Source organism: Phoenix dactylifera, chromosome 2, assembly GCF_051530095.1.
Source record: "Phoenix dactylifera cultivar Ajwa chromosome 2, Ajwa_hap1_PhDact_Kaust_v1.1, whole genome shotgun sequence".
In the NCBI taxonomy this organism is placed as follows: domain Eukaryota; kingdom Viridiplantae; phylum Streptophyta; class Magnoliopsida; order Arecales; family Arecaceae; genus Phoenix; species Phoenix dactylifera.
In genome coordinates, this window is record NC_143191.1 from 6,490,651 (window position 1) to 6,503,874 (window position 13,224).

General features: G+C 36.3%; 1 protein-coding gene across 2 annotated transcripts; it reads right to left on the reverse strand.

Annotated features, from left to right (window-relative positions):
• Window positions 1–2,376: 2,376 nt before the first annotated feature.
• Window positions 2,377–12,252, reverse strand: LOC103704320 (uncharacterized). 2 transcript variants are annotated; one of them, XM_039131631.3, is made up of 4 exons: window positions 11,772–12,193; window positions 6,137–6,293; window positions 3,164–3,351; window positions 2,377–3,030 (listed from the first exon to the last, which is right to left on the reverse strand). In XM_039131631.3, exons 1-4 carry the CDS (start codon window positions 12,099–12,101, stop codon window positions 2,770–2,772), a joined length of 936 nt encoding a protein of 311 aa, XP_038987559.2. In that variant the 5' UTR covers window positions 12,102–12,193; the 3' UTR covers window positions 2,377–2,769. The 2 variants fall into 2 exon arrangements, with proteins under 2 accessions (XP_038987559.2, XP_008785774.3); XM_008787552.6 differs by having other exon boundaries at window positions 2,570–3,030; window positions 3,164–3,354; window positions 11,772–12,252.
• Window positions 12,253–13,224: the final 972 nt, after the last annotated feature.

Sequence of the window (13,224 nt, forward strand, 5' to 3'; positions counted from 1 at the left end):
CTAATATGCCATGCGACAACACGACCCAAGAAATTTTAGGACATGAAGGGTACATGTTTTACGACATTTTTTTTTCCTCCTGGAAATCCACCAACGAAAATTAGTCCTTGGAATCTGACAAGAAGCAACTTGAGAGACCAAAACCAAGCAGAAGAGGCTTTCTATAAATTTCACCTATTCAAACGCAGTCACATATCCCCAAAGCGTGCAAGTAAACAACGGGCATAGGACTACGACAATACCAACAGTGAAACACGGAAGCGGGTATTCCTTTCTAGGCCCACAACTTTTTGTGGACATCCCGTACTTTTTCCCTCAATATGTGTAACTTGAGAGTTAAAAATATGCAACAAGGCTCACTCGATAAAACAATCTTTAAAAAACATTCCTAGTACCTTCTGAAAGGGTTTTAAGTTAGATTTTAGTATCTGATGTGCAGCTAATCTTGGTGCTCAGCTCTTTTGCACTTTATTAGGTTGGAAATCCGGCAATAAGGAAACCCTGAAACTGCAATGCAAAAAGCATGTTGAAACCATTATCAGTGGTAGGAGCTTATCTTATTCGTTTGGATTGCAAAAAGAGGAGGTGAAAAAGTATGGTCAATAGAAAAATAGAAAAATACCTTATATTAGGTTAGAGCTTTCAGAAAAAAAGAAATAGAAAAGTAGCTTTTTCATGGAAATGACATTCCTACATTTCATAGCAAAGAAAAATTTGAGAGACATAAAAAAGTCTAATTTCTATCGGATGAGAATTGAGGTAATTCTTTGTTAAAAAATATAAGCTTTTAGATAGAATGTGGTCTGATCTTTCTCTTTATTAAAGACATTATATGTATTTCACATAACTTTTTCAAAAAAATAAATGCTCGACCAAACATAAACTATTCTGAAATGTGTCACCTTTTTATGGTCAACCAAATGGGTAAAAATTTTTTTTTTGGACATTATGTACTCAGACACCACCTTCTCGAAAAAAAATGTCAGCGAGAAAAAATTCTTCCCACGAACCAAACCAGTCCTAAGTGACAAAGAATCAGTCCTTTTCCTTTATGTGCATGAAAACAAGACATTTAGCATCGTGGGCCAAAGTTTACTGACCTCGGTGGCACGAACAAGAGCCAAATGACCAACCACGATTTAGATCTTGCGGTGGTATGAGATCCTCCACAACCTCAATGCTTTCAAGGGCGTGATCTGGGATCCCTGCTGAGGCACTGGTGGGCTATCTGAGCAACCTTCTTCACCCGTTTAATTAAATAGTTGAGCTCTTGGCGAGGATCTACTAGTTGGTACAACCTCAGCCTATGCCCAAAATATGGTCTAGCCCAGGATTTTATTCCCCATTAGGCCACTTTTTCGTCCACAGATCTTTGACAAGTTAAAATCTCAAGTATCACAAGACCGAAACTGTAAACATCACTCTTAGATGTCAAATTCCCTGAGTTGCGTTTCCATATGGCCTTTTTTAACTTTTTTTTTTTTGTGAAATCAGTCTTCTTGTATCAAACGGAAAAAAATAAAGGAAACCGGTTGCCTATTCTAGTTCTGAAAAAACGAAAAGATTGTCGCACATTATACTTGTGTAACAGGCTTACTGGTCTTTGATACAAATTTAAGATTAGGATCAAAGGTATAGATGCGGTTTCTTTAGTGCTTTTTCAATGTAATGAGATTGAGATAAAATTAAACTAACATTATCTTTACAAATTCTTATTCGTATTATAACATCAGCTATATATACACATATCCTTTATAGCAAAATTACTAGATAAAACTTTTTAGGATTTGCAACTTGTTCTAAAAGTAGCAAATATTAGTATATCATCCGTATATAAACAAATAATAACACCTTTTCCATTATTAAATTTACTATAATATATATATATATAACCCATTTATCCTATAGAGCTAGTACAACTTGATCAAACTTTAAATGTTATATCTCAAAAACTTAATGGATCTTAAACGTTTGATTTTGATAATGCAAAATATTTAAATAAAAAGTTTATTAATCAGTTGCCTTGAGTATACTTGAATGTTTACAGAAAGCTAAGAAAGTAACTCTCAAATTAAGATTAATTATCCAAAGCTTCATACAAAGAAAATCGATTCTAAAAAGGCCTTGAAGCAACCTTTAAATGTTTACATACAAATACAGAAAATTCCGACTTGGACTATCTTAAGAGTTGATCCTTGAGTTACATTAAGATTAATTATCCAAAGTTCCATACAAAGAAAATCGATTCTAAAAAGGCCTTGAAGCAATCTTTAAATGTTTACATACAAATACAGAAAATTCCGACTTGGACTATCTTAAGAGTTGATCCTTGAGTTACAATAAGTCGACCATAGTATCCAGCGGCACAACTTGGAAGAACAAGACTGAAATAGGGCTCCTCTTTTTCGGATGAAAATTCCAGCAATTTGGCGGCCCAAATCAAGCCAAAAGTTTGCTAAAATAGTAGGAAAGGAAGGAGAAGAAGACAGAATACTCACCTTGGTTTGGCGTAGTTCCAGCGGCTCTTTCCGGGCATTAAAATCCCAGTCAATGGAAACTAAAAATTATAGTCCGGTCAATACGGGACCAGCTATCAATTTACTGTATATCTATTTGGCCACCTATGTACAAAATTGTCAACAAGTGCATATGCATCCATAGTAGACCCATCGGAATTATTAACAGTCTAGGTTGGACCCATTTGAGAAGACAAAACTTCTTGCAACTGCAGCAGAAGATCTCAAAATAGAGTATTACAGCCGGACTTTCCTAGAAAACATCATGGTCAAAATTTCCTCGGATGGTGGAATTCTGCAGAGCCTGTTTGAGATGCATTGCTAGTGTGTAATTGTTTAATTCGAGTGTCCTTAATTGTTCCTGATACCGTGAGACCATCTGTTTCAACTGTGCCAATTCTTGGTTCCCTGCTTCGCAATCTTTCTGACGCTCATTCTGGATTGCGACTGCACGCTTCAATATAGTGTTCTCACGAAGCAATGCTTCCACCTGCTCCTTCAGCTTCTTACTTTCCTGGCCACATTTAGACACAGAAGGATAAATATATTTTCTTAGTAAAACCGGCAGATATGTTACATGAAACATTATTAATTCATGATGCAATGCAAATAACTGAGACTCCTTTCACTTTCCGGGCATGAAATACCTCTTGAAAGCTATATGCTGCTTCAGCACCTCTACGAGCCTTGATGGATTTCTCCAACAATTCTAGCACTCTGGAAGTACGAGATCTTGCATCATCCACGTGAGAGGCATTCATCATTTCTCTGACAAATAGCTCTATCCATCCAGAGCCATCTGGTGGGAGGTTCTCTGCAGAAAATGAGTTCCTAGCTGCTGCATCTCCATCACAAGCAACCAAAAATACCAATCAAAGTTTTGCAGGTGAAGAATACTGTATAAACGTTCTATGGTGCAAGTATAATAGAGAACAGAAAGAAAATTTGCTTTTGAGGCACTAATTTGAGTCCTTGGTCTGGAACTAAAACTTGTGCCTATGAACATTGCTTTTGTTTATAATTGTTGAACATCTATGATAATTTTGTAAAAGATGGTGGCTAGCTGAAAATGGCAGCCCACTTGAAAGAGGGTATACCACCCATGAAATGTACAGATAAAACCAAACAGATGATCTCAAATAATTTGGAGACAATAATGAAGATACTGCGAAAGAAAACAAAGAAAGTGATATATAAATTTATTCCCAGCTCCTTCTGATTTCATTATTTTTCCAGACTGGAAATAATTATAGAGTGATGTCATGAAAAGCATAAAATTAGCGGAAAAAAAATCACTAGCAATACCAAAAATTTTAGCACAATAATACTGATCCCAGCACGTATTCTTTTCTTCCAATGTTCTCAAAACTATTTCCCTTCCTTCATTCACAATTTTAATACATAGCTGGCATGTCTGAAGACAGGAAATGTTTTAGTATCAGGTATAATAGAAGAAACATGGCAGATTTAGGTTGACTGCATCATTTCTCACTTAGCAAGGACAGCCATTGTTTTATTTCTTTGCAAAGGCGTGATATCATATAACCTTTGAAATTCGGTATGCTAATCCCATGACTCTAGAGGACCCAACTTGTTCAGCTGTTGTTTTTGTTTTTCATGGCTTTGACTAAAATTTATGAAACTGACTCTAAATCAGAGCTTAGCAAACAAACTGTCTGGCAGTTTTTTTTACTTCTAATGCTATATCTGGGAGTCTGATCATCCTAGCGACTTACTTCAAGAATAAGCCTTTCATGACAAATTCATGGTCACCTGATGTGCCTGATTATATATAAAACCATTCTTAATAAAAGAGTTGCTATCAGAAAAATTTATGGTCTACAACCTCGACAATTTTAATACCCATATCTAACTACTAGCTATGAATTTGTTTTTGCCTTCTGCAGTAGCTCAAAAACAGGTCAATTATGGTATCCAAAATCTATACTTTGACCTAGACATGTGGCACAATAATTTCTAGCTCTAGTCGCTCCAAAATCCAAAGTTTTATCAAATATGATAAATGAAAGAAGTTGGACATGAATAGCCTTTAGTCAATTAACTCCACTCTCATACATACATAGATGCATGCATACATACATACATACATATATGATGTGTGCGTGCGTCTGATTGATTAATTGAGTTTTACCATAAAAAATAGACCTCCAACCTCATCGCTCCCTTGCTTTTGGATAACAGACACACCATAGAAAATGGCTTTGGTTTATACGCTCAACCCATGAAACATATGGAAAAAAGAATAGACTATGAAGTCTAGGTTTCAACAAAGGGGATTGTAGTAAGGCATAAAGCACTTTCAATATGAACAAGCATTAGGATCCAAAGACCATGCACAAGAACTTGCACCTACACTATAAACTGATTAGGAAGGATGGATCCTGCTAATGATGTGAATGATATATACAAAGATTGTATATGACTGAACCTGGGTACGAGGTTTCAAGATGTGATGTTTCGGTAAGGGGACCTGTGTGATCTACAACGAAATGGGCAGATCAGGTAATATTTCCAAAATACTTGGCATCTATCTCTTCCATCAAGTAACCTTCATCAAGTTATATAACACAATTTGCATATATGGAGAATTTATTACAAAAGAACATCATAACCAAAAAGTACAATGCCCTAATAAGCTCAATGATTTGTACTTATATATTTTATTTTAAATTTAGATAACTGTTGTTTAAATCTCATGCATGGTGAATTATTTATTTGAGCTAGAATTTTACTAACTAGTATCAACACCTAAGAGAATACTTGAGATTCTAGGCAGGTCAGATGTCTCCTCTTGTAGAAACGTTCGTAAGCCATTACTAATTTGTAATTACAAATATATCATTGAATTGAATTTCTACTGCAAACATTCTACTTAAATTATTGTTCAAAGTTCTGTCTTGTATCAGTGGAACAATAGATAAGAGATCACATTTCTTCATTTAACAACAGGGATTGACGGTCTCAGATGTAGTTATCAATCTGAAATGACACATTAGGTTGGGGCATGGATTCAAACACTGATTCAATGACTCTTCAACCTCTTAATCTTTGTCATTCTTCTTTTATCAAGCGACGGAAGAAACAAGGAATGCTTAGGTCAGTAAACTATGAAACTTTCTGCAGGATGCTGTCAGAAGGAATGAGAATCATGTTCCATAACTTCCGATTGTGTTACTAGATCATTAAAAAGAAGTCAAATTCATTGAACTCTAACCGGAGGACACCATAAGGTTGAACAACATTTGGAGCAAGACTCAATCTAATGTAATAACTGATGGTTGGGAGACTCCAATAAAAATGCTAAATCTTTTAAAGATCAAGAAGATTCAACAATATACTGAGGTTAAAGAAAGCCTACAAAAAATAAAAATAGATATATCAAGATTCGCCGTCTCGGTACCGGACCGGTACTGGTGCTACACTAGCACTGTCAGTACGGTACAATATGGTATAGAATCTTTTCGGCATACTGAGTATCGGTACGCCACCTGTACCGAGTACCAGTATCGTTTCGATATGCTCCATACTGTCCGGTTCAGGCCGGTACAACCAACCATGCAACATGTGATACAACTAATTGCACCAGGTTTAGATCATACCTTCTGATGACAAGAGAATATTTGTGCCCATTTTCACTGAAGCTTTGCTTGAAGCAGAACAGAAGTTTCTCCCTGCAGCTCCTGATTGAAGTTCATTCAAACTCTTGATTGCTGCATCCATATTACTGCTACATGCTTCAAGGGCCCTTTGAAGAATCTGGAACAGTTCAGTTATAGACTATTGGTGAACTTAAATATGGTATGCCCTTGATGGCTCAATAAAGGTATATTTTGAGGGGTTCAAGAAAAGCAGGCAGTCTTCTGACTTGCAAAGAAAAGATTTCACAATTAAACAAGAATTTTCAACATAACGTACCAAAATAGACTAGAAGAATGGACATTAGGTAGGCCACTCACCATTAAATAATGAATAAACAAGTGAAAACATGAAAGAATGGTAAAAAGAAAGATGATAGCCGCTACTTTTCCATTTGTAAAACTCAAAAAAAAAAGAAAAAAAAAGAAAAAAAGAGAGTCTGCTAACTGCTTCTTCCCAATATACCAGAAATTGGAGTATCATGAAACGAAAGTAATAACAGGACTAGGGTGAAAAGTGGGGAGGCAGCAACCTTTAGAGAGAAAGGAAGCAAGGCAACCTAAGAAGCTCTTGAACCACAACTATTATATTTGAAAAAAATCATACAGCTAACTAGTCTGAGAGGTGCTTATATATATATATATATATATATATATATATATATATATAGTACTGTTAACAGGTAGAGGCAAATCACAATGGCTTCATTGGTGGTATGGTATGAAGAACAAGTGGTTCGCTCATCAAAAATCTCAGAAGCAAGGATAGATGAAGGAGCAGGAGCATGGTATTGGAACAGTTGCAGGAACAAAAAGTAGAAGGTTCCTACAACCAAGGGTAACAAGTTAGTTTGGATGGTTATATTTTTTATCGACATTGAAAAAGAAAACACTCAGGTGCCAATGTCTGCAGAGAAGGAATTCTAATTTCATTTAACTGAAAGTTATTGTAAAATACGCAAGTACTTAAATTTCACTTGAGTGCACGAATAAGTATATATGGATACAATAAGAGATATTGCACTGCAACTTCAGAATACAACTAAACAAGTGCCAAAATGTTCTGTACTTCTATGGTACATGGGACAAAATAAGAAGAGTTGATCATAAGGCTTAAATCAAAATTGGATAGGTCCCAAGCTAGAAAAAAATCTTCCTTTTCACTTTTTTTAATTTTCTGAATCATTATTAGGCAGCTCTATTGCCGTATCACAGAATTTGAACACCTAAAGGTATGTAGCTTCTTCATTGACTGTCTATGGGTTAATAACAATAATCCTTACATTGAAGTGGTCATGAATCATCCATTATGAGTTTGAAGTGGTCATGAATCATCCATTATGAGTTTGAGGTGTTGTTCACAACCCAATAAAACCTATGTTTTCTCACACCCATGTTCGTATCCCCACCTTTTAGTCTTCTTTAACTGCTCAAAATGTATTAGCTTCTCTCATCACCTTAATCTTCTTTAATTTCTTACAATGTGTTTTCTTCTTTGCCCACTTTAATCTTCTTTAACTGCTCCCAACGCATTAGCTTCTCAAGAGAAAGCTCCAGCAAAAGAAACAAACTTTTATATTCTTGAAGGGCTTGCAGGACTATCTAAAGAAAAGAAATTAATCTAATTGAAGAAAGCTTCTCTTTAAGAAGATGATACGGTTCCTCTGCTAAATAGGAAGCCCAAGCCACCAAGAACTCTAATTCCAATGTCTCTTTGCCACAATCAAAGAGTTTGATGATTAGCTTCTTATGTATCTCCATTAGTCGTTGCTTTTGCAGATAATTCAACTTGACTTATATGAAAAAAGTTTATAGTATCCATGTCAAACTTCAAGCCTCCACTTGTGCATCTCTTTTTGAAAGTCACTGGTTACTTCTAGCATTCCTAGCATCAGCTCTTTTGTGAGGAACATCAAGAAAGGGCCTTCATAAGCTTTAAAATCTCCAACCATAATCACTGAATAGATCTTGATGTTTTTTTTTCTTCATCAGGTAGATCCTTTAGTTGCTCCTTCGATGACTTAATGGCTTGATCAATTTGTTGAAGATTCACCTGTGGCTAAATAGGCTTGATGTTGAGTTCTTCAATTGAATCTTTAATTGCTTCATCTTCAAATGATGCATTCTTAATTTGCAAAGTTTCAATCATAAGTTCAACTTAAGCTGAATCATCTTCATTTTTCTTTCTCACATCCTCATCACAATGATCTTTTCCCCTCTCGAAATCCAGCAGTTCATCATACAGATCTTTCGAGGGTAAAAAGCCATTGGTTGTATCGGATTTCATCATTGAACCTTTTTTCTCTACTTGTGCACAAGGAAAAGCGACTTTTTCGTGCAAGGTTGGCACAACTTAATGGTATCTAGATGAAGACCTACATTGAACATTCATACTATTTATCTTTTGGACCAATTATGTGCACAATTGGCTAGTGCTCAAACTGAATCTGGTACTCCAGAATGGTAATCATTCAACAAAGTCCTGCAAGCTCATCATCAATGTTCTCATATTTAGATTTTAAAAAAAAATGAACCTTATTGGCACTTCAAGCTGCAATTTGTTGGGCCAGAGTGGTCACCATCTCCTTCAACACAAGTAGCTAATTAGTTGAAGCAATTCACCCATTGAACCGGCCATCATATTATTGTTGAGATGAACTCCTTGAAGTCATGTTGTAAGGCTTCGCATATCCATGAGATTGCTGCTCTAATACCAAGGTGACGGGAACCCAATTTCTATTTGAAAGAAACCAAAATTTCCAACTATAAGGATGATTTGAAACATACCTTGCGGAAGCGCATGATCATATGTTCAGGACCTTTTTTTGGCTAGGATTACATGCTTTGAACTCCACATTGTGTTCTTGAATATTCTCTTTGGTGTAGAACAAATTCGAGGCCGGGAATCCGTTTACGGTTGAAATGGAAACTCTTTCCCACAACCCAAGAGTCTTTTGGGTTCACGGATGGCAGAGGGAGATTAGAGAGAGGAGAAAAGATTCATGTCCAATCTCTCCCATGTCTGATCCCTTATCTATCATCACAAAGGAGTTGAGCTTTGGGGAGTTTGTAGAAGTTGTGAAACTACACAAAATAATTATGACCATGCGACAACTCCCACATAAACCATGGCTCGAACCGGACTTGGGCATGCCCTCATGGGCACCCAACCATCGTTTCCAACATCTCCCACTCGCACATGATGGAAATAACCATGCCTCTGTCTGCCAAATCCTGAATCTCATTCATACAGACAAATGGGTCATGCGACTGATAACTACACCTACACTTGGGAGCTCCAAACTAGAAATCCATTAGGGCCAATATGCAGACATCAACCCAAAAGACAGAAGAAAGAAAGTAAATATGGTATATGTTGTACTCCAGGTTCATTTAGTTACACTGGATTAAGCATCTCTCATGCTCTCAAGAGATCCATGCTCAACCCTCCTCTCTAACTTCACATGGATCCACAGTTATGTCCATCTCAAAAGAATGACATAACAGGCTAGTCAGTGAATACAACTGTGTGGTGTAATTTCATATTTGCCTTCCTTTCATCCTAATGCTACTTGGATTCCAATTGACTACTTTCCTAGTAATGTTCCTTTAGGCCGAATCACTCATGACCATGGATAACATACTAGAGTAGCTAACATCAACTCCACTTTGTGACAGTCAAAAGTCACATAGGGTACCACTGAGATCAAACCCATGATCTCTAGGACTCACACAATGAGGAAGAAGGAATCCATTCATGCACTTCTTGATTGGTCGCTAAGCACATGCAGTATGAAATGCATGCTCTAGTGGAGATTCTCTATTTCATAGAGTGTCTATCTTTACTCAAAACACCATACAGGTCTTAGTTCAATCGCATCTCAAGTGCCTAACTCGAGTTCTTCATTTGCTCACTCTCAACAACGCCAAATGAATTTCTCGCACCTGGCTTTATATTGGCTTCATGGATGATGGAGAGATATCCACATCCACTCTTAAATCTTAATTACATAAAAAGCCACATCTTGGTCTTCACCAAGGCGATATTTTAAAGATTTGAGATAAACTCGCTCTCTTGGTGCTATAGCTCAACTATGTCTCATCTTTGCTCTCTCTATTAGCAATAGAGATGATTGCTCATGTAAGTGAGTCAATCTTAGCCAATCGACAAACATAACTAGTTGTGCTAGTTGTAACTCATCCTTAATGCCATAAACATAACTAGCAATATGCTAGTTGATCTTATACATCCTGATTTTTTGAATTCTTAGATGTATTCTTCTTGTTTTAAGGTGACTCTTCAACCATATATATACAGAGCTGAAGATGAATAATGCCTAGTGAAGTTCAAGGAGGAGAAACAACATAATTCAAAGGCAGCAAGTCCATATGCAATGCCTCAAAGTTGAAATGAAGCCTTCCTTCCGGATGTTACTTCTCTAATGCTGGAAGGAGGGGATAAAAATACAACAAAGAAGAAAGGTTGCAACAGGTGGATAAAACACAGAGCATTGATCCCGTTTTGTGATAGAAGAAGAGAAAAGAAGCTTCATTCATTCACCAGTGAAATTTGAGCCAAATGTATTTGAAGAAAGCAAGAAAAAATGGTCTTGTTCCTTGTTAGGAAAATTTTTAGGTAGAAAAGTGGACATTGGTTATTCTCTAGGCCAATAGAATTGGCAGATGGAGAAACCATTTCTAGTGCCAGATACTGCAAAAGAAATCTATCTCTTCATGTTTCAATCAGAGGAAGAATTTGGATTGCCATCATGCCATATCATGTCATCTTCAAGGATCCAAAAGTGTTAACCCTTCAGAATTCTAAAAATTGAAGCATCTAGCACTGATGTTTCAATAGTTCATAAGCTAGACTTGTAAGTAAATAACTCCCTAGAAAACATTAATTAAATAGGTAAAAAAGTTAGACCTAAAACACCAATGGCACACTCGTTGATCCATGGACCCCATCATTCACTGGAATGCATCAGAAATAATATCTTAGTGAGTTCATATAAGATGCAGCAGGAAAATACGTTTGGCTAACAGCTTTGCAATGATATAAGCACCATGAAATTAATTAACTTTTTTTCCAAATTTTCCCTGATATATTTGTGCATAACAATGGCAGGGTACTTCCACTAATCAACCAAAATGTGTTGACAAATTTTTATCAAAAAGAGTTGATTAAAATTACATGAAAAATCCTTCGTTTGCACAGACTACTACTACTATAAAAACAAAAATAAAAGCCTAGCCACTGCCCTAAAACTCTAAAAGAAGAACTTCAATTATCTGTAACTGTCCAAAATGTGATCTTTTTATCCATAGGACTAATGCCACTGTAATATACTGATTATCGACATGAGATCATCACCCAAAAAAAAAAAATCTTTGAAAATAAAAGACATCGAGATTGGCATTTTCTTTAAGAATAATAAGAAATGCAAATCCAGTACCCATAAAATCCATCAAAATTTGCAAAATAACAGACAAAGAGGAAGCGCCTTTGATAGCATTAAACAAAATTGAGAATACCCATATGAGCTAAAGATTTAAAGAACAAAGAACGAGAGAAAGGGCATCCGGGCCAAGAACGAACCTGAGGGTCCATCTCCGGGAAGAGGAATCTGAGATGCGCAATGGGAGACGAAAGTTCTCCCCCACTGTCGTTCTCGCTGTGATTGACGGAGGAGGAAGGGGAAAGGGAGGGTTGGAGAGGGGACGAGAAGGCGGCGGCGGCGGAGCAGCGGATCCTCTTCGAGCTGGGAGGAGGGGTGTGGGGCAGCTCCTCGAAGACGGAAGAAGACCTCTTCCCGCAGACTAGGGCGGACATGATGGCCTCCGCTGCCGCCGCGGTGTCCTCGGAGCGGATGACTTCTCTCACCGGAGGCACCTCCGTTATATTCCCTGTTACTCCCCTTCGATCCATCGCCGGAGATCGATCTCTGTCTGGTTTCTTCTTCGAATTCGATCGACGGCGAGGTCGACGAGGGGCGTCCGCAATGGGGTAGAAGGGGGGTAACGTACGCGGGCAAAGATTTTGCTTTTAAACAGGAGAATTTTACACATGAGTACCTAACAACTTCTTGATTTGTATATGACTACCTTTCTTGAGGGGTGTCAAAGTTCTTGTATTTTTTTTTTTTTGGTACATAACTCCCTGAATTTTTATTTTTGTAGGAGTATACATGAAATAGATTATACCATAAAAAGATTACATATTAATACTATATAAATATAAAATTTTATAGTATTAAGTAGATTATATGCAAATAAAGTATATTTAAGGAGTGACATGCAAAAATAAATTATAAACAGTAACAACAAGGTTAGATATTATTAATTTTAGGGCATGTTTTGATGCATGCCTGGAGATAAAATTAGAGAGAGAGATAGAAATAATTAAATGCCATGACATACTCCAGCATGCTTTTGATTTATGAGACAATGATTTGATGGATAAATTTGTTAACCATTTTGGAAGAGAGGGCAACTCAATTACTGTGTGGCATCAAATTTTTATTGGTAAATAGTGACAAATAGTTGAACTTAGCAGAATTACAAGCAAACTAACATTATTTACCAAACAAGATATGTACCATTATTATACATAATACTAAAATTTTCCAAATATTAGAGTCACCCTTTTATAAACAAAGCCCTCTATTCCAATAGTCACAAAAAAAGCCCTCTATTTCAATGAGATACAAGTTCTATAAACTATTGGATTAGAGGAAATTCAAGCAGAGTAATAATTTGAAGATTTTAGATAATACAAAAAAAAACCTATCCAATATTATATTTATTCAAGTTTAGAATATTTTGTAGTGAACAATATATGACTCGAAGAATTTTATTAGATGAAGGGGTATGACTACTAGAGTGGCTCCCAAATTATCCAATTCTGAATTATCAAGCTGATATCTCAAATATAAAGTAACTTATTCTTGCTTGAGATGTATTTAGATCCATAAAAGATTAATCTTCTCATACATTCAAATTTATTCCTTTTTCTTATTTTAACCAGCTAGTAATTAAAGTATAATGGTTTT